This window comes from Chelonoidis abingdonii, chromosome 9, assembly GCF_003597395.2.
Source record: "Chelonoidis abingdonii isolate Lonesome George chromosome 9, CheloAbing_2.0, whole genome shotgun sequence".
Taxonomy (NCBI): domain Eukaryota; kingdom Metazoa; phylum Chordata; order Testudines; family Testudinidae; genus Chelonoidis; species Chelonoidis abingdonii.
Window position 1 is genome coordinate 25,300,310 of NC_133777.1, and position 22,069 is coordinate 25,322,378.

The window sequence follows — 22,069 nt, forward strand, 5'->3', positions numbered from 1 at the left end:
TAAAACTCACTTCATCGGATGCATGCAATGGAAAATACAGTAGGAAGATATATATACACAGAGAAGATGAAAAAATGGGTGTTGCCATACCAACTCTAACAAGACTAATCAATTAAGATGGGCTGTTAGCAGCAGGAGAAGAAAAACTTTTGTAATGATAATCAGGATGGCCTATTTCCAACAGTTGACAAGGTGTAAGTAACAGTAGGGGAAAACATTTGCATGGGGAAATAGTTTTTATTTTGTGTAATGACTCATCCACGCCCAGTCTTTATTCAAGCCTAATTTAATGGTGTCCAGTTTGCATATTAATTCCAATTCTGCAGTTTCTTGTTGGGGTCTGTAATTGAGTGACCAAGGAGGTTGAAGTGTTTTCCGACTGGTTTTTGAATGTTATAATTCTTGACATCTGATTTGTATTTCTAATGTTAAACCACCCAAATCAAACTTTGGGTTCTCTAGTTGTTTAAGTTACTTATTGTTTGGTGTGAACCACCAGCTCAGGGCTTGATTCAACAAACAGTTCTTCTTTGAGTAGATGCGGTTGTGTATTCCATTTGAGCATGTGCACACCCAGCACATTGGAGCCAGATAATTTTGCCTACCAGTAACCTGTAGAGGGGTGGTGCTCATGGCCATAGCCTCTCTCCAGTTATATGAGGTGGCACCGCTCCTGACCCCCCTCAGTTCCCTCTTATCACCCAGGGCTGGAGTCAGAGCCCAGTGTGGTTTTCACCTCAAAATCCTTCTATTTTAGTGACTTTTCTAGTTTTATATAGTTAATTAGTACCCTAATATAGAGTTAGTTAGCTTTAGTGTTAGTTAGCTGTAGTTTAAGTATTTCCCTGATGATACCCTCACCAGGGTTTAAACATTGTCTGTCATGTAGGTTAGTGATCCCCAACAATGAACCCCATATATGAGGAGGCATTTGGGCCCGGGGTTTGATCAGTTCAGATGCCCTTCCCTGTCACCCTCCAAGCACCCATTTTGACTCCTTGGTCCAGAGCAGTGTTCCAGTTTTTGCTTCTTTTGCCTTATTCCCTCCATTTGGGGACTGGGTGGCCTGCTTTTGCAATGCTTGGGCTTGATCACCACTGACATCTGGGACACTGTCAGATCAGGCTGTTTCATCCATTTCCTCTCCATCCCTCCCACTGATTCTCCATCCCTATCTTTCTTCAGAGATCTCTCTCAAGATGCTGCTCTGCGAGCAGGTTTGCTCTCTACTGGCTGGGGAGCAGCAGAGGAGATTCTTCTGGAACACTGTGGTCACAGCTTCTGTTCCTGATACTTTCTGGTGCCCAAATCCAAGAGAGGGATAAGATCCATTTTTTACCTTTGAGGTGTCAACAAATATATCAGATACATGAGGTTCCAAAAGGTCACTCTATTGGCTATCCTCCTAACATTGTCTCAGAAAGACTGGTTTGCTGATCTCGACCTTCCGGATGCCTACTTTCATGTGGTGATTTTGCCAGGTCACAGGAACTTCCTTTGATTTGTTATAGCAGAGCATCATGTTCAGTATATGGTGCTTCTGTTCTGCCCCTTGTGTTTTTACTAAATGGGTGGTTGTGATGACATATCTCAGGAAGAAAGGAATCCACATCTTCCAGTGTCTGGATGACTGGTTTCTGAGGGGCAGGTTTAGAAAGGAAATTCTTGCTCACATCGACATTATGCTGTGCATGCTTGATCATCTGGGTCTCATCCTAAACAATGGGACGTCAACTTTGGTTCCCACTTTGAAATTAAAGTTCATTGGGGACCTAGTAGACTCCAAAAGTTTGAGAGCTTTTGTGCTGACCAACCATTTTAAGGCAATTTACTACCTTTTGCCTCAGTCTGAAGGCTGACTTTCATGATGGTTCAGGTGTGCCAAAGGCTCTTGGGCCACATATCGGTCCGCTTGCATGCAGGTGGCCCACTTCTCAAGGTTGCACCTTCGCTACCTCTACATTTGGCTCAGGATGGTTTACTGTCCAGCTCGTCATACCGTATAGATTGTTTCATCTTCCTCAACAGGTCCTGGACTACTTGCAGTGGTAGATGCATCCAGAGAACATATGCTAAGGTGTTCCCTTTGTCCGGTCCTTGCCAACCAGAGCTATTGTCACTGACACCTCTTTGATGAGTTGAGGAGCACACCTGGGGTCACTGAAAGTTCAAGATATGTGATATGGACCATGTGCAATGCATGTTGTGCTTTTCTGGACTGTATCAGGCTCAGTGGTTCACATACTTATTGAAAATGCTACCATGACATATTATTTGAACAAGCAAGGGGACCACGCTCCATCACACTTTGCCAAGAAGCAATCAGTTTGTGGAAGTTCTTCATTGAGGAGAGCCGACCACTTGCCTGGAGTCCAGAATCATCTTGTGGACCATCTCAGCAGGAATTTTTCCCTGACTCATGAGTGGACTCTGAAGACAAGTGTCCTCCAGGTCATCTTCGCAGCTTGGAGCATTCTGACGGTTGACCTGCTTACTACAAGGGACAAAGGGAAATGTTACCTTTCTACTCTCAAGGGGGCCTCAGTCCAGGCTCCCTTTCCAACACTTTCCATGTCAGCTAGCGATCAGCTCTCCTGTGTACATTTCCCCAGATCCTGATCATCCCACATATCATCCTTAAGCTGAAAGCGGATCACACCAAGCTCATTCTCATGGCCCCAATATGGCCAAGGCAATGCTGTTTCTCTGACCTCATGCTGTCAGTTCAGTCTCCCTTACTCCTTTCTCTCCATTCTGACCTACTCACAGAGAATCAGTCACACATTGCATCCCATGATCAGCTCCCAGCATGGATGCTTTGCAGCTGAATGAGGAAGAAGAGCATTTTTTGGTAGCTATGCAACGGGTTCTACTCAACTGTAGAAAGTCTTCTCTCAGAATGCCTATTCAGCTAAATGGAAGTGGTTTTCGGTGTGATCACTGGCCCTCAGAATTCAGCTGATACTGGTTTCTATTCATGACATCTTGGAGTGCCTGCTGTACCTTCAGGTTGTCAGGACTTGTGTAGCTCATTGGAAGTGCATCTGGCAGCAATGTCGGCATTTCACTCCCCCCATTCAGGGAAGATCAATTTTCTCCAATACTATAGTAGCAAGATTCTTAAAAGGGCTTCTTCGTCTCCATCTGCTCTGAGAACTGGTTTCTCTATGGGACTTTAACACAGTCCTAGCAGTTTTAATTGGACCCTCATTTGAGCCTCCGGCATCTTGTTCTTTTCCGCTTTTGTGTCAGAAAACTGCATTCCTGGTAGCGATAACGTCCACAAGAAGAGCGTGAGAGTTGCAGGTTCTGATGGCAGAACCGCCTTATGCACAACTCTGATAAGAACAAAGTGCCTTTATGACTGCATCCAAAATTTTTATCTAAAGTGGTCTCTGTTTCATTTGAACCAGGTGATATATTTACCTGTGTTCTTTCCTAAGCTGCATTCATCACGTGAGGAGCAGCTTCTCCATACCTTAGATACCAAATGACATCTAGCCTTTTATCTGGAGAGGACTAAACCATTTTGTGCTTCGCCTCACCTGTCTCTTATGCAGATCACACGAAGGGTCAAGCAGTCTCTTCACAGACTACCTCTAAATGTAAAACAAAGACTGCATATGAAATAGATTCAGCTACGGCCTATCAGCAGATGTGAGCTCATTCTGTGAGAGCACAGCTATAGTTAAAGGTGTTCCTCAGTGATGTCTCAATATTGCCTATTTGCAGGACTGTGCTGTGATTGTCCATATATGTGCTTACGAAGCATTATACCATTATTGCATCTCCCAGGGTGGATGCAAGTTTTTGTAAGGTGGCCCTGCAATCCTTGTTTGGATAGACTCCAAGCCCCATGTCCTGGGATGGTTACTGTTTGAGAGTCATCTAAGTGGAATACTCAGCTGCATCTACTTGAAGAAGAAGAAACGGTTACTTACTATGATTGTGGTTCTTCGAGATATGATGCAGACGTGTATTCCGTGACCCAGCTTCTGTCCCCTCTGCATCAGAGTCTAGAGTCTGGGCGTTCGGTGCAAAGAAACAGAGACGGGTCGTCGCAGTGCTGCCTCATGTAGCCCTAGGAGGTGCTATGGCCAGCAGATGTGAGTGCCACCTCCTACAGGTACTGATAGGCAAAATTCTCCAGCTCGAGTGCATTGGGTGCACCCACATCTAAGTGAAATACACGTCTGCATGTCATCTCAAAGCACCACAGTTACAGTAAGTTACCATTTCTTACATCTGCAAATGTCACCTTGAGTTCTGATGAAATTAATAGCACTCCGCGGGGAAATAACAGTATATTCATATATTTCTGTTGGGCCACTGTTTATTGTACTTATACAAGAATATAACTTTTCAGGGCTTTTTAGAGAGGATTAAATTATTATATTAGAGGAAAAGGGCTAGACTCTTTCAGTGCAGTGTTAGAGTAGCTCAGGAGATCTCCCATAAATTACTTTCTGAAATTGGAATATAGCTAGTTATAGCCTGTAATTCTGGACTGCAGCTGAGCTGAGTTCACCGTGGAGGAGAACTATGTTACCTTTGCATCTTCACATTTTTAGATGGCAAGGGACCAGAGCAGTCTCCAGTGTTACCTAGAATAAGCCCTGTGGCTGCTGTTCAATATACTGTACTGCTATGGCTTCCTATGGAGCCATCCAGCAGCACAAAATAGGCAGAGTCACTAGTCACTCCTTCCGTCGACCCCATTATGTACTACTAGTAGAGGCCGTGCAGGCCCTACACCAGAATGAAATTCTACTTAAACTGGGGCTTTTCCACAGTGGCAAGATCTCCTGGGTGTGTGGTTCCTGTACTCCCCTGCAGAACTGGTATACTGATCAGAAACTGCTCCATAATGTTTTAGGCCCCATTCCTGGAAACTCAGGCCCCAGTCCAGGAAACACGTCAGTGACTATTCCTTTTGAATGCAGGGCCACTTCTCTAATGCTAAAATTAGGGTTAGGGTTAGTGTTTGCAAGATTTGGGCCTAAATGTTAATGGCTTTGTGCTGTGTTTTGTCAGAACATTTGGTATATTTGTGAATTTTTAAACATGGTTTTGAGTAACATAGTTTGTCTTAAATTTCATTAATAGCTTATATATTTGAAAACTTAACACAAAATGATTTAAGTGTAAACATTGACACTAACCAATAAACCAGTTAAATTCGGAGGCAAAGCGTACATCAACAGTGTTTCTGATTCTTCAGCTGTAATGTTTATAAAACGTTCAATTTCAGATCGTGACAGAGGACCAGTTCTGTGGCCACCAAGGCAATGATATGTATGATGAAGAAAAAGTGAAATATACTGTGTTCAAAGTATTAAAAAACTCCACACTTGCAGAATTTGTTCAAAACCTGTCTCAAACAATGGTAAGTTTTTTTTCTGTAGCACAATATCTAACTATACACTTTTTGTTATTACATTTTGTTCGCTTTATAATTGTTGCATTCTCTTGGTATATGTGACTGCTTCTTTGAGTAGTGTCCCTGTGGGTGCTCCACTGTAGGTGCGCTTGCATCCTTGTGCTACTGTTTTTAGAACTTCGGTAGCAGTATGCGATAGGCCTGCACGTTCACTGTCTCTTCTCATTCAGCTCCATGAGGCTAGTTGGCACACTCAGGCTAGAAACGGAGCTATTTGCTTTTCTGTAGTTAGTTAGCTTCCTAAGTCTTAGTTGTAGTTCTAGTTATAGTTTTTTTTCTTTCTCCTTATTTTTCCCTTTAAAAAAAACCAAACAAACAAAATTTATTTTATTTTCCTGCTTCTCTCTTCGTTGGGGACCTTCCCCCAACAGGGTATGCCCAGATCCCTGGGCTTCAAGAAGTGCCTGTCTTGCAAAGAGGCAATCCTTTATCGCAGAAAAGCAAGCCCAGTGCATTTGTTGCCTCGTGGAAGTCTACATTCAACAAAGGTGTGGTCTTTGCGAACAGCTCAGGCCCAGGTCTCATAAGGGTAGAGAACTCGGGCAAAAGATTATGTTCAAGGAGGCGGCTCTTTAACACTCTCCATACCCGTGCCACGAGTCACCTTTCAGATGTCAGTCTTCCCCATAGCCCATAACATCTAAAGGCTGTGAGTCGAAGAAACAAGGCGCTGACCCCTCTCACAAATCATCAAAAAAGGAGCGGAAGTCCCCACACTTGAGCTCCAACATAGCCGTAAACATTCGCTGGCATACTTGGTATCCTCACTACCACCAGCACAAAGACCTTCTCGGTCCGGTGCTCATGGAAGTCCTCAGTGGCAGATACTGTTGACAAGCCTACAGCTGATGGGCACAGGCACCGAGTCAACAGCAGCGAGGGACAAAGGCAGGAGTAATCACTCCTCTAAGAAAACATCCGTATATGATTCCTCATCGGTACCGTCCTCGACACCTCATCTGGCACCAGAGCAAACAGTATGGGCAAGACTCCTGTCCCCCACAGTACTGCCAACAGCACTGAGTCGAACGGCACCACTGAAATTCCTGCCCTCCAGGGATCCTTAGTACCGGGACCTCCGCACTGAGTTTGCTTGGCACAGGAGTCTTCCCCACTGCTCTGCCATGCTCCCCTGCTCTCCAGTGAGAGCTCGGACAGTGAACCTGAGGAGGTGGCATCTCAGTACTCCTCAAAGGCTCCTTACGATGCCCAATATCAGCAAAGTCTCAAGGATATCCTCAGATGGCCCCACCATCACCATCTTGGCATGGCCATCCATGGGCACCACCACCAACCTCTGTTCTGCCACCCCAGTGGGACAAGAGGTAGATCATCTCCTCCAGTTAGGAGCCATAGAACCAGTACCTCAAATATCTAGAAGGGAAAGGGTTCTACTCCTGTTATTTCCTAATACCCAAAAGGAAAGGAGGTTCGAGACCCATACTGTACCTCAAAGCTCTCAACAAGTTTGTCAAGGCTTAAAAATTCAAGATGGTCACTTTAGCAACAGTCATTCCAGCGCTGGAACAGGGAGACTGGTTTTCAGCCCTCGACCTTGAGGACATCTGTTTTCATATCTCAATCCTACCGACTCTCAGACAATTTCTCAGATCCTCTCTAGGATAAGACCACTGTCAATACAGGGTGCTCCCCTTCAGACTGTCATCAGCCCAAGAGTATTTTCCAAGGTTCTCTCAGTAGTGGCTGCCCACTTACTCCCAAGGGATCATGATTTACCTGTATCTGGACAATTACCTCCTCAGCCCAGTCTCTACAAGAGGCTCACCAAGTCACCTTAGCTGCAATACACTTGTTTACAGAAGTGAGTTTACAGATCAACACCTAGAAATCAACCCTCACTCCAGTGCAGCACCTAATATTCATAGGCGCTTACCTCAGCTCTACAGACCAGAGCTCCCCTTGCTCCAACAGTTTCTTCTCTTTAGCCACACTCATATAGACCATTCAAAACAGCCTACAAATATCAGCCAGATACTGCGTGCAACTCGGGGCACATAGCAGCAGGCACAGCGGTAATACCACATGCCAAAGCTTCACATGTGGTGCCTCCAGATGTTGTTTACAGCCCAAACAGGGACAGATAAGATAAACCCCTTTCACTATCCACCTGGGTCAAAATCTCTTTAGATTGGTGGAAAGACCTAACAGACTTTTTCAAAGGGATCCCTGTTTTGCAAATCACCGCCTCGTTTCTTCTAATCACTGACACATTGCTCATGTGGGGTAGGGAGGGATGCAAATATCTAAACGGGGCTTAGTACTGTCACAAATGGTCACCCACAGAGAGATCCCTTCACATCAACCTCCTCAACCTAAGGGCAGTCAGGAATGCCTGCACCCACTTCTTCCTGGTGATCAAAGGATCACACACAAGAGTCGTAACAGATAGCCTGCATGTACTACATAAATCAACAAGGGAGAGCCTGATCACCCTCCCTCTGTGCAGAGGCGATGAGATTATGGAACTGGTGTGTCTCCCACCTTGTCACACTGTCAGCAGACTACCTCCCGGAGGCACATAACTTGATAGCAGATAGTCTGTCACTAATTCCCACATGACCACAAGTGTGAGATAGACCCAGTAGTACTTCACGATCTATTCAGGCAGTAGGAGACACCGACCGCAGACCCTTTTCACTATTCGAACAAGAAATGTCCCTGCTACTGCTCCAGAGCAGGGATAAGACAGTGCTCCCTAGGTGATGCCGTCCACCCCGGCATCCCTACTATTGAAGGTCCTGCTGAAAATTTTAAAAAAAGACTGTTCACACATCATTCTGATCACTCCTATTTGACCAAGACAGACCTTGTTCCTTTACCTGTCACAGCTCGCAACATGCCTGCCGATGGCTCTCCCAGTCGCTCCGTACTATTGTCCCAGGACAATGGCTATCCTCCACATCTCAACTTGGGGATTCTCTGTCTCAAGGCATGGCTCCTTGGTTCAAATAACTAGAACACTCCTGTTCAAAGGACATGCAAGAGGCATTATTACACAGTAGAAAGTCTTCAACACAACATACTTGTGTGCAAAAATGGTCCAGGTTTTGAATTTGGTGTACTTCCCAAAAGATCTTCCCAACATCCATGACTCTTCAACATCTTAGACTATACTCTGGCCCTAAAAAGACTGGAACTGTCTGTAAGCTCTCTGAGTCTACCTATCAGCTATAACATCCTTCCACCTCCCAGTAGAGGTATACTCAGTGCAGTCACACCCAATCACCAAACGGTTCCTCAAGAGTATAGTAAACCTCCTCCCACAACCTTGACTTCCTCCTCCCACATGGGACTTAAACCTGGTGCTGAAAGAACTAACTAGGCCTCCCTTCAAACCCATAGCCACCTGTTTCTCAGTGAAAACAGCTTTCCTGATCGCAGTTACTTCAGCCAGAAGAACAGAGGAAAGTGTCGCTCTGATGGCACATCTCTCCCCCCACCCCCCACAGTATTCTTTCAGGGCAAAGTTATGCTCAGGCCACATTCAAAATTCATTCCTAAGGTAACCTCCCCATTTTACATGAACTAATTGATTCATCTTCCAACCTTCTATCCCAAGCCTCACCGAAGCATGAGAGAGGCTATATTGCACATTCTAGATATCAAGAGAGAATTAGCCTTTTACCTGGACAGGACAAAGGCTTTCAGAAAGTCCCCCAGACTTTTCCTCTCTACTGCAGAAAGATTCAAGGGCTCAGGAATATCAGCCCAAAGGCTCTCCAAGTGTCTCTCGAACTGCATCTGACAGTGTTACTAGATTCTCAATATAACCCTTCCACATATTATTCATACACACTCTACAAGGTCCATCTCCTCATCCGTTGTCGCCTTCTTCAAGAATGTCGCTATCTTAGAGATTTGTAGAGCGGTGTCAGTCCACACTTTTATGGAACATTATGGGATCACTGGGGACTCCGCCATTGATGCCATTTCCGACTCCACTGTGCTGTCATTGGAGTTGGGTCAGTTAAAGAAGTCTCTCTCTGGAAGGGATGCTGCTCGGGAATCACCTACAGTGGACCACCCATAAGGACACTGCTCGAAGAAGTAGTAGTTACTCACCCTGTGCAGTAACAATGGTTCTTTGAGATGTGTGTCCCTGTGGGTGTTCCACAATCCACCCTCCTCCCCTCTACTTCGGCGTTCTTGTGAATGACACTGTGGTAGAGAAGGAACTGAGCGAGGGGTTAGCCCACATCGCTGACTAGCCTTGTGATGCAGCATGAGGAATGAGAGTACATGTGCGGGTTTAATGGACGTTGCTACTGAAGTTCTGCAATCAGCAGTGCAGGGAGGCAAGCACACCTACAGTGGAGCACCCATAGTGACACACACACACTTGCTGCACAAGGTGAGTAACTTCTTTCTGTTCTAGTTTGAATGTTTGTTCACAGACTAGTTTTGACTGGTTTTATTAAAGTGTATTAATTTTTTTTTATTATTTTTCTTATAATTTTGACTCGTTTAACTTAGGGATTTCCACAGGATCAAATACGGTTGTGGCCGATGCAAGCTAGAAGTAATGGAACTAAACGACCAGCGATGTTAGATAATGAAGCGGATGGCAATAAAACTGTAAGTATTTACTAATGGAAGGGAAAGTTAATTCTAAGTCTGTCTCATTTACAGTTCCAACAGTAAAGATGTGGCCTCGGGACACCCAAAACTTAAGTGTTGGAAACTAACCGATGTCCCTTGTAACACCATAGAAAAACCTGTTAAATCTGGGAGCAGTGTACAGTACCTTTTGATTTAGAGTAGATTTGAGATTTGGTGGATTGATTTTGAGATTTGGCAGATCTAGATCTTTTTACTGTAATGAAAGAAGAGACAATCATTATTCATCTGTCACTGACACTAACTTATTTAAATTTTACTACATAATATAAAATGTAAGGGCAAATATGTTATGCGTTCCATGAATGCTTTAGAAACTTCATAAAATAAAGTGTTGCATATAAATATCAATAAAATTAGGGATACGAAAAATTGTACTAGCCCCTGTATTAAGTTTATCCTTAATTTTTGTTCTTGCTAGTATAATGGATATGGATGGAAATAAAATACTTTTAAACATACAAGAGAGTTCACTTTAAGTTAAATTCTGTGCAGTTTAAAACTTGTGTAACTTTTAAAAAACACACATCAAAAGCAATATTTATTATTGTTTTGCTTACTTCAGCAAGCTGGTGGAGGATTGCATATGATCTTTAACTCTCACCAACAGAGCTAAAAATGAGGGACTTTTCCCAACAGTGTAGGATTCCTTATAAGTTCTTGTTTTGTTTTAATTTAAATTATGCAGTTTGACCACTCCACTAAGTTTTCTGCCTATATGAAACTCATCTAAAGTCATTTTTTGTTCATGTTGTGTTTTGTATATTCTGCTTCCTAAACAAACAGATGATTGAGCTCAGTGACAATGAAAATCCATGGACAATATTCCTGGAAACAGTAGATCCAGAGATGGCAGCTACTGGGGCAACATTACCCAAGTTTGATAAAGATCGTAAGTATATATGCTAAAATTTCAGAAAATACAAAATCTCTTATTCTATATGTGCCTGAAAATCACTGAGTGCTGCTTCTATGGTGCTCACTCTGCCTGATGCACAGGATGTCTATCAGACTGTGACTCTCAGTTTAGTTTGATCACGTGACCTCATTTTGTGTTGTCCTCTTCCAGGGTGGAGAGAGACTGAGATTTCAGATGTTGTAGAATGAATAAAATTCATTTAATCAGCTGTGTGTGGGTTATTTGGCTTTGATATTTAAAAAGTATTTTAAGGAAATTATCTTGTTACCAGGTTACGTGTTTTCTTATTAATTAAAGACATTGTTTTGTGACTGCTGTGGCCTTGAGTGTGAAAATGGAATTTACAGTTAGGTAATCTTCAGATGTGCTCAAATTATGGCTTTACTTCAGAGTATTTTTTGCGTCTTCACTTGCAGATGATGTGATGTTGTTTCTGAAGATGTATGATCCAAAGACTCGGAGTTTGAATTACTGTGGACATATCTACACACCTATATCCTGTAAAATACGTAAGTCTTTAAGCTCTTGTTGAGCTGTAATATAATATGATCAATTATATAAATATAACATTTTGCATTTAATATTAGTTATACTGTTGAAAGCGAAATTCAGGAAATACAAAAAAAAAGGCTTCTACAGCAGCATTAACCTGTCAGACGTGCATAGTATTTTCTATTCCTCTGTTTATGTGATAAATGTATAATTTGGTATATTTTGAGAAGTATGGCATGAAATATGCAAGGTTTGCAACATGGTTGCAGGAACCTTAACATTTCTATTTCCTAACTTAAATTTAACTGAGAAGCCTTAATGATTCATTAATATAACTTAAGAGCCTTTTTATATATATATAAAGAGAGAAAATTGTTTTTGCTCAATAATTGTAGAATTATAATGTTCCCAGTGAGGCTTTGAAGTTTACATGCCATTGAAATGAATGGGGTGGGGGAATTGTGAGTTCCGTCTTTGCTGCTGAGATTTAGCTGTAGAGAGTTATCTGCAAGGCTGGGTTAATGGGGCAGCAGTTTATTGATTTTTGTATTGGGCTAGCTGTAGCTTTCTAATTTTATTTAAAAATTTAGGATTTACAGTGTGTTGGTGACTACAGCAAATGTTGCAGAATCACCCTAAAGTCTCAGGATCTGCTTTTCCTACTTTCTTTCTTATTCCTGAATGTTAGAGTTTGTGTTCTTGCCAAGTGTTCTGCTGCAACATTTTGCAAAATGACCTCAGGCAAATTGTCCCAGCAGCAGCTGCAGCCCCTATGCCTGTCTGGTTAGACTGTGTTTGTAAAGTTCTAGTGCACCTCACTCCTATGTGACATCATACAGACGGTAGAGCCTCATTAAGCTCCACTGAAAAACTTAGTGGATGTGCACAGAACGTGTTCAGACATGATACTCGGATTTCTTATTGTTGTTAATGTCTCTGCCCATAAGCAAAGCAAATGTTGCTCTACATTAACAGTAACTTGCATGCAAAATGTTATGCGTAAAACTTTTCAGTTTTGCTCTAGCTCTGTTTATTTTTTGTGTGTGGTTAAAACTATGGCATTATTTTACACTAGCAGAATTGAGATGGCTGTGCAAAATTTCCTCAAATTTAAAAATAAATAAATAAATCCCCTTTTGGGTTAAACGTAAGGATGGGAAGTTTCAATTTAAAGGAGAAATTTGTCATAAAGTTGGACATCTGAAAACTTGGAGGGTTATAATGGAACCTTTTTGCAACCTTAATCATAGCTTTCGCTACTAGCGAAAGCTATAACATACTTCACACTTCTTTTTTTTTCCAATAGGTGACTTGCTTCCAGTTATGTGTGAGAGAGCAGGATTTCCCCAAGAAACTAACCTTATCCTCTATGAGGTTTGGATTGATTATTTTTCCTACAATAAATCTAGGTTTGTGTGTCATTAGCAAGTTTTTCTCTAAGGAAAAACTGCAATGTATATAAAAGATTTTAACCATGACATATAAATACAAAGAACATGTCACTAACATAACATTTTAAGTGAGAAATAAAATAATTTTAGATATTACATTTAGACAAGAAACCATCACCACACACACAGCCAACTGAGGCTTAAGTCCCATTGGAAACTCTGAAAATCAGTCAGTTTGAGTGCTTGTAAGGTTAATTTTATAACTTAAAAAAAAAAAATTAATAGCTAGCTTTGATTACAAACAGTTGGTTTAACAGTGAAGTTTAATCAGCTACATGAGGTTAGCCACCTCTTGTTGATTAGGTATAATGCTGTATCACCAAGAGACAAGTTGCACTGAGATAAAATGGTGCCATTCACTGAATGGAAATACTCAGAGTGATCAGTGTCCCTGAACTATTGAAAATTAATTTATAAAATGCATCTGATTATGTATTTTTATTTTAATAAATACTTATGTTAGCTCTCTGTACTATTCAAAAAATCATTACCGCTTCCTTTAATCTGGAGCTGAATACACAGAAACTCAATTTCTGAACACTTGCTCTGACACTTGCTCCAATATTAAAAGTCAAAATCCTTTATAAGATTTTTTTTGATTTTTTGCATCAATATGACTAATAATTTAGCTACAAAACTCTGTTAAACTCTGTCAAGGTTGTTAACATTCCTCCTCCTCCAGGACTGGCTGTTAATTATGATCTGGCTGCATATTCTAGCAGATATTTTAAAGTAACAAACTTTACAGCTTGTGCATCCTACAGTTAACAAACAGAGCTTTCACTGTTAAAGATGTTGTGCCCAGCAATGTTTGGTTAATCTGCTCTACCCCTAAAAGCTATGGCTCTGAAGTTTTTGAATACATGGGCACAAGAGAATATCATTGGAATTCTAACTTTAAAATCAACAATCAAAAACACCACTAGTATTTTGTGACTAAAAAGTCCTACCCTTTAAAACTTCTGCTTGCACAGTCTGAGGTAAGGAAAACTTTTAACCCCCCAAAAATGCAGTTATCTTCATGGAAGTCCTGGGTGAGCCACTCTGTGCTGTTAGCACTAAATCCATGCATGTTCCCCAAGTCACCATGATAGCACAGCTGTTGCTGCTAGCAGGGCTGGCCTATGGCTCCCAGTGCTCGTGAATCTGCAGTGACCTGTCTCCAGCTGTGGGGAGGGAATGTGCATCCTCTCTTGCCTCCACCACACTATATGAGACAGCAGGCAACGAGTGAGAGCTCCCACAGCCTTTCACCAAAGTGTAGGAGCAATACATGTTTATAACAACTTCAAATTGCTCTATTGGGTTTTGAATCTGCAGTGAGGCCCTTGCTACAGTAGGAATGAGAGCTCGTATGCCACTAGGTGCCTGCTTTGCTAGCAGCCATACTGCTCTCACTGGTGGTTCCTGGGGCATGTACAGAGTTCCGTACTAACAGGCAGAACTCCTACCAGGGAACTTCCATATATACAATCACTTATAAAAGCTCCTTCTTTTAAGTAGTATGGGTGAGGACCACAAAAGATTCTGCCACCTGTTCCTTTAAACAAAGATATTTATAGTCCAGTAAACAACTCACAATATGTGTGTATTATAGTTATTTAAATAGTGTGTATTTAATACTCTGGGGGCTTTCCACTCCTTTTGAGAAGGAGAGGGCAGCTTGTTATAGTGTGAATCAGTTGCACCTTGCCAAAAACAAACTAGTATTAATTGGGTTCCACTACTATTCTGAAAGTTGTGTGATTTGAAAAATAAGTCTTGGAGCATTGGAGAATTTTGAATTGGGGCTGGCTATTGAGGTGGTTTGATGGACTATATAAAACATTTTTAAATTGATTCAATTTAATTAAAAGAGAATCTAGTGCAAATTTCATGGGTAAAGTAGAAATAGTAAACTATTGTGAGCAGTGAAGTTTGTAAATGAAATATAATTTAAATTTAAAAAAAATCAAAATTCACCCCCCCCCATTCATTTAAATTTAGATTGAAAAAGGAAAAGAGTCATCTTCCATTACAATATTTTTGCAGCTGTGAGGGTTTCTTATTTTGTCATTTATTTCTTCTAATTGTTTTCCCTGTTGTTTTTACTGCAGGAAGTTAAACCGAATTTAACAGAGAGAATTCAAGACTATGATGTATCTCTTGATAAGGCTCTTGATGAACTCATGGATGGTGACATCATAGTGTTTCAGAAGTATGTGTTTTGAAGGGATGGTTATAATCATGGTTACATCACCTGGTTCACTTAAATTTAAGTGGAGAAAGATATTCTATTTAGCAGTTTTAACAATGATTTTCAAATGTTGAGAAGCATAGTTGCTTAATGGCAGACATAGTCAGCAGTACCAACTTACTGGGGTGGGGGAATTAAACTATTAAGAATATTAAACTGTCACTCATAAGATTTAAAAATACCTCTTCACCTGAATTAGAAAACCAATAAATACTGAAATAGATCTTCACATTGTGATAATGTTAAGATCTGTGTTCACCAGGTAGTCTGAATTCTGCAGCTTTGCCCTTGAAGCCACCGTAACTGAAATACTATACTGCAGAGCCTAGCTGTAATTCTAGTCTAAGTCTCTGTGTTATAACTTCAGCCTGAAACTAAGCTGTCTCCCTTTTCCTCTTACTCATGTTCCTTTACTAGTCACACATTGGCCTACAGTGATGACATGCTTCTGACTTAACTGAGCACATGTTCAAATAATAAGGATGTTGGTGCTTATTGGAGGTATTTCCAAGGCAAAGGGAGAACTCCTGCAGCTTATATCCAATAAAGGGATCTTACTTAAGTTTGTCAGGGCTATAAATCAGAATTTCTGTGCTCTTACTCCTGATGGTCACACCCAACTGTGTTGCTCTGTTTCTCTCCATGGGCTGACAGTGGGTGGAAGCCAGCTAGTCTATCTTCAGCACTCTTACCCCAGATTATGTGAGATGAATGTATTTCTCATGTCATGCCTTGGAACTCGCATTCCCTGTTGACCCAGTTGGTGTTATGCACCTTTGGCTGGCTGCTGACTTCTGGGTAAGTGCACAGCTTGTACACTGGTGCTATTGCTCTGCCAAGAAGATAGGGGTACCAGTCAGTAGTGACCCATACTAATGTTTATACACATTTCACATCTATGGTTCAGGGGATGCTATTGTACATCCAGCCATTGTGCGAAGTGACTAATAAAAACCTTCCATGAGAATGTCAGATGTTTTCAGCAATGTAGTAAAGGTATGTGGTAGCATACCGGGGAGGGAAGGGGGAACCAGTGCCATTAGACTGTGCTCTGAAACAAATGGAGTCAGCATGCTGCCAAGTAAGTACCTATGATTTGCAAATGTGTTAGAAGTCCTTGCACAGCACATATATATTCAAAAGGTATGAATCACAGCTGACAATTACAGTGTTGGTGTGTACAAATGGTGGATCTTTATAAAGGTTTCCTAACTTCATTTCTGTATTTCTCAATAATATTTCTGGTTTACTGTAGAACATGTTTAACACCCATAACTGCTTGTATGATGTAGATAGTACAATTTGTCTGCTTTTGTAGGGACGACCCAGAAAATGATAACAGTGAACTGCCAACAGCAAAAGAATACTTCAGAGACCTTTACCACCGTGTTGATGTCATTTTCTGTGATAAAACTATCCCCAATGATCCCGGATTTGTTGTTACTTTGTCCAATAGAATGAATTACTTTCAGGTATGTATTCCACTCTACTTTGTTTCCTCTCCTTTTGTTTTCCCATTCACAGCCGTGTGGGGGCGTTATATAATAAAATCAGGTTCAGATTAATTAGTAGGTCAAGATACCACTGTTTGGATGAAATGTTCTTAGACAAAGTTCTTTAGGGCCTGAGCTGTGCTTTCACTTGTTTTTTCACCAAGCACATTGTGTGTTCTATTAGAAACAATTCCAGTCTCCTTTTCATACTTTCTACCTTGCCTTTTTAAAGTTTTCATTAAAGAGCCGCTTACTGCTCACAGAAAATTTGGATATATATAGATAGTCTGCCTATGTTAACACAACTTCAGTTGTTTCCTTTCCAGAGTGTTTTCCTTTTTATTACTAACGGTTGTATGAAAACAAGAACTTCCTTCTTTAACATGCTGTTCTGCTTTGAAAACTGTTTTTCTAAAAATGACATAGTAGGATTGCTTGCATTCCGAGAATGACTTCCGAATAAAATTTGCTCATGTACAAGAAAAAAATATTTTGTTTTAAGACAGTTTTTCCCATCAGTCTTGGGATCTGAAAAACTGCTGTGTTTTCAGGTTTTTTTGTATCATCACCAGTAATAAGATTCAGCCAAATTATGCCTTCATGTATACCTATGCAACCTAATTTTCCTACAAGGTGCTAATGGGCCTAGAATCTTCAAGAACTGGTGATTGCCACCCATTTAATATACCAAATACTTCTGCTCTTGGACTCTGTCACTATTAATGTAGTTAGTATGTATTCTGTGTCTCTGACTGGATTATTGGAATCTAATATGGAGGTAATATTAAGCATAACCCTAGACAAAGCAGTGTCATAAATGGTTTGTTGTTTAGAAGTTTTAAAAAGCTTTTATTTCTACAGGTTGCGAAGACTGTTGCACAAAGACTTAATACAGACCCAATGCTACTACAGTTTTTCAAGTCCCAAGGGTAAGATGAGTTCCTGTAAACATAACTTTTTAGTTTAGCTTTGTCATTATTTACACGAATATCTTTAAACTAATTTTAAATAATTTAAAACTAACAGATTAGAGTTAGGTTTTCATTTAATAGCTTTTTCCACATTGCCACAAAATTAATTCTTTGCCTAGTTAAATTTTATTTCAGCTAACATCACCAAATATATCTTCTCAAGAACTTTATAAAACGTGCATTTAATTGCATATTGTGATCACTGTGTTTTACATTGTCGACCAAACTGATATGTGAAGAGACCATTAACCTAGGTGATAGGTATACTGTTAATTCATTGCTGCCCAAAACACTCAGGCAGCAGATATCTCTCTGGGCTCACGTAGGTTTTGAATGCATCAATTTGCAGCAAGTTCAAAGAATTATCTTGACTGGTTTTAAGGGGAATCCTTCATTTAAAGGATGATAGCCACAGTGGACAGTTTTATATCGAGGTAATGGAGAAATGGCATTCAAGAAGAAAGACTCCAAGCTAAAATAAATTGCAAGCTTGCATTTCTAAAGTTGACATATTAGTGATTTTTTCTATTCTACTGAACTGACGCAGATACTGAGGGTTTTTTTAATACTTTCATATAGCACTCTTTGACCACTGAATTGAATATGCCTTTCTGGGACAGTTAGTCTATATACAAAACCAATTAAAAGTATTTTTCCTTAATTACATCTAAAACTATTAAATATTAGGGTTTCTTGGGTTCATTTCAAATGGATACTTATGCATTTTAAATGGCAAAATATATCATTGGATTGTAGTGGAAGTAAGCCTTAACCAAGTGTTAGAGCGGCCTTCCCTCCTGAATCTGTCTGGTGGGGGAAAAGAATCAGATGAGGAATGATAGACACAAACCAATGGGATGAGGAATCAAAGTAGAAGAAGAGGAAGTTAAGGAAATCACACTTATGCTCCTTCATTGGTGGAAGAGGATCAGTGGAAAGCGTGGGGAGGTGTTGGTCCATGGGTGGATGTCTCAGGACAATGTAGTAGAAGCTAAGTGTGCCAAGAAAGAAGAGTATGTGGCTTATCTCAAAGTGAGGGCATATTTTTAGTGGGAAATGGACTGTCTCTTGGAGATCTGGGAATGATGAATGAGTATCAAGGAGGAAATGAGCATTCGTGGGATAGAGCCCTTCTCTATTCTGAAGGGGTGCACACAAGATAAGAGCATCAGCAGCCACCCTCATCATTGAAGCTGGTATGTCAGTGCATTGTTTCCAGACACAACTGTAAAACTGTTGTCTATCAACAAAAAAACTATGGCATAACATGAGAAAGAACAGCACATCAGTGATTATTCCTGTGGTGTATATGGGCCCATAACCACCGTTGCCAGATATTTCGCGGTAAATAAGCACCCCGACTTTCACAATAAGCCAGAAGTCAAGCTAATCCCATTTCAAAACAAACCAGTCCCGAAGAACCCCAGCGCTCTGCGTGACAAGATTTCCCCGGCATGCAGTCTGGGACTGTGGTAAGCCCGCTGTGCGCCCCTGACTCTCTACCCACCTTGCCCCGGCTTGCCAGGAGCTGGTCAAAAAAAAGAAGCAACAAGCTACAGCAGACTACAAGCCCAAAACTAGCCAACAAGCAACTCACATTTTTTTCGCGGGTTTGGCATGTCTGCCGATAAACTGTGACAGGCAGAGAAATTATGCCCTAGTTCTTACTCTTGCAAATGTAAGTTATAGTTCTTTAAAATTAAATATCTTCCTTGATACTCAAGGATCATGTACCTAGTTTTAGTAACCCACTATAGCTTTTTATAGATTCTATACTGTTTTCACTGGGAAATGTTGTTGTTTTATTTTTTTCCTATACCTCCACAAATTAAGCCTCTAGAAATGACAGCAAGTATAGGAATTGCTGCACTAACTTATTCTAAATGTTGGAGGAACCTCTGTCTGCCATTGCATAAAGATTAAAGATGTGACTTTAAAGAAACAAAAAAACTCCCATTGAAAGTTACTGAGAATTGTGCTTCTCAATCTCTTATGGGCATTTGAAAATCTCCCCTTAAATCACTGTGAATATAGTGCTGCCAGTTTCATACCAAGGAGAAATTTTATAAATTTGAGTGCTGGAAGTTAAATTTATTTTGCATTCTTAACAGATGTTTACTTTGTGATGATGGATTATGAAGTGATATTTATATGTTGTTTTCTTGTATAGTTATAGGGATGGCCCAGGTAATCCTCTTAGACATAATTATGAAGGTACTTTAAGAGATCTCCTGCAGTTCTTCAAACCTAGACAACCTAAAAAACTTTATTATCAGCAGGTATGAGTCCTTATTTATACTACTGTGCTTTTGTGCTTTTGTTGCCTTTACAAGTATTTCTAAAGCGTATCTGTTTTTTGTTTTTTTCCCCCTAGCTTAAAATGAAAATTACTGACTTTGAAAACAGGAGAAGTTTTAAGTGCATATGGCTAAATAGCCAATTTAGGGAAGAGGTTAGTACAATATTAGCTACCACACTGGATTGATTGTAATTTCTTTTCCCATAAGCCTTTGGATAGTATTGTGAGAACATGTTGCATCTTATATAATGTTGACTTCTAAGGATTAAACCAAAAACATAAAATTTGTTATGTGTTGGGTTTTTTTAGTCATTGTACCTCTTTGAAATTTCCATTAAGAAGAAAAGTTGCATCCATTGCTTTCTGGGCAGTGTCCTGAAAATGTTATGTGGCTTCCATAGTACTGTTTCTAGGAAAGAGAATTTTAAAAAAAACAACCTTGTTTTTTATGTACACGTCAGTGATCATTATCTGTTGAGCAAGGTCTAGTAATAAGTCAGATTTCAGTGTTTTATGTGCTTTGGTTTCAGTTTCTCTATGCATTGATTGTCTCATTTTAAATATTGTGTTGTAAAGGAAATAACACTATATCCAGATAAACATGGGTGTGTACGGGACCTGTTAGAAGAATGTAAAAAAGCAGTAGAACTCTGTGAGAAGGGTTCGGGAAAACTAAGGTAAGTAGAAAAGGTAGCTAAAGAAAACAAGTTATTTTAAAATATAGATCAATGGGTATGACAATGTGGATTTCACCTAACTGAACAATTTTATGATTTAAAATACAGTGAAAAATCAAATGCACGTTAACGTAGTCTGTCACTGTGGGTTTAAAAATTGTTAAGGGCTTTAGAGCTCTTAGTTTTTGGAATATCTGCAAGTATAATTATGAGCTAAATTCATTAAAAAAAAATTCTTATGCCACTTCCTAGAATTAAATCCTAGCGATATTTAACATTCATAGATTTCAACTGCAAATTCAGACAAATTACAATGATTTATTGCATTATCCAACAGTTCATGCCATTAATTTTCCAAAAATAAAGACTGTCATATAACTTGAAGAGACTTCAGAAGATAGTTTAAATAAACATCTGTTGGCTTATGCTGCAGATACACTCGCTATTCAGGACTGAGTTTACTGCTTAATTATTCCAAAGTAGGAATACATTTTTAAAATAACTATTCAGTATTAAATTTAATTCTGGATATAGTAATATGCTAAAGATTTAGTAGAGATATGTTGCATTGATTTTTAATTCTTTTCCTATTCATTTTGGTTTTAAGGCTTCTAGAAATTGTAAGCTACAAAATAATTGGTGTCCATCAGGAAGATGAGCTGTTAGAGTGTTTATCACCAGCAACAAGTCGAACATTTCGAATAGAGGTAAATGGTTTTGTTGTTGTTTTGTTTTTTGTTCGTTAAAGAAATATGAGGCACTTGTTTTTGAGAGGGCTGCATTCTCCAAATAGTAATTATCCATTCTTAGATTCTGATGTTCAAATATTGTGACCATTTGAATGAACTAGCTAACTGACTTTTTTTTTTTTGAGAATCCCTCTAAAAATAGTAAAACCTAGTTTCACCTTCACTTCAGAATAGCTTGAAGTTCTTGATCTTGTAACAATTCCACTCTTACAATAACATTTGAGCATAAAATGTTAACAGGAAATGAAAGCTTTGTAAGGAGCTATCTGTGAGGAAATTGCCTCCTCAGCAGTAATTCCAAGATTGACATAGGGGCTCATATATATTGTATATTTTTATGCTTAGGCCCTATTTTCCAATAAGAAAATAAGTCTGTTTGTGCCTGCATACTTTATTCCTTTCCTTCTTAATTAAGGTTGAATGTTTAAGTCAAATGAGAGAGGTTGGGTTGACTTTTCTCAAAATTTACATTCAGTGCGGCAAACTTTTTTTTTTTTTTTTTTCACTTTAAGCATTGAGAACTTTGCTTACATCAGAACTCATAAGTAGAAAATGAAATTAAGCTGTCAATATAAATTTGTATTGCAAGGAAGCAAGAAAGAGAGCATTGCATTATTACTGTGGCAGCAGCTTACTAGCAGTTCATGAGCAAATCAGTGCTCCTGAGGACTCCTGGCTTCTCCTGTCAGTTAAAGAAAAATGGC

At 40.0% G+C, this 22,069-nt stretch overlaps 1 protein-coding gene across 1 annotated transcript in view; it reads left to right on the forward strand.

The window, feature by feature from the left end:
• Positions 1-22,069, forward strand: part of USP7 (ubiquitin specific peptidase 7) — a 104,762-nt gene that overhangs the window by 75,614 nt on the left and 7,079 nt on the right. The window contains exons 16-27 of the mRNA XM_032786069.2: positions 5,252-5,386; positions 9,935-10,036; positions 10,865-10,970; positions 11,414-11,506; positions 12,796-12,863; positions 15,037-15,137; positions 16,495-16,648; positions 17,531-17,598; positions 19,811-19,919; positions 20,015-20,092; positions 20,516-20,616; positions 21,224-21,323. Of these exons, the coding sequence (XP_032641960.1) occupies positions 5,252-5,386; positions 9,935-10,036; positions 10,865-10,970; positions 11,414-11,506; positions 12,796-12,863; positions 15,037-15,137; positions 16,495-16,648; positions 17,531-17,598; positions 19,811-19,919; positions 20,015-20,092; positions 20,516-20,616; positions 21,224-21,323 (1,215 nt within the window). The remainder of the gene's footprint in view (positions 1-5,251; positions 5,387-9,934; positions 10,037-10,864; positions 10,971-11,413; positions 11,507-12,795; positions 12,864-15,036; positions 15,138-16,494; positions 16,649-17,530; positions 17,599-19,810; positions 19,920-20,014; positions 20,093-20,515; positions 20,617-21,223; positions 21,324-22,069) is intronic.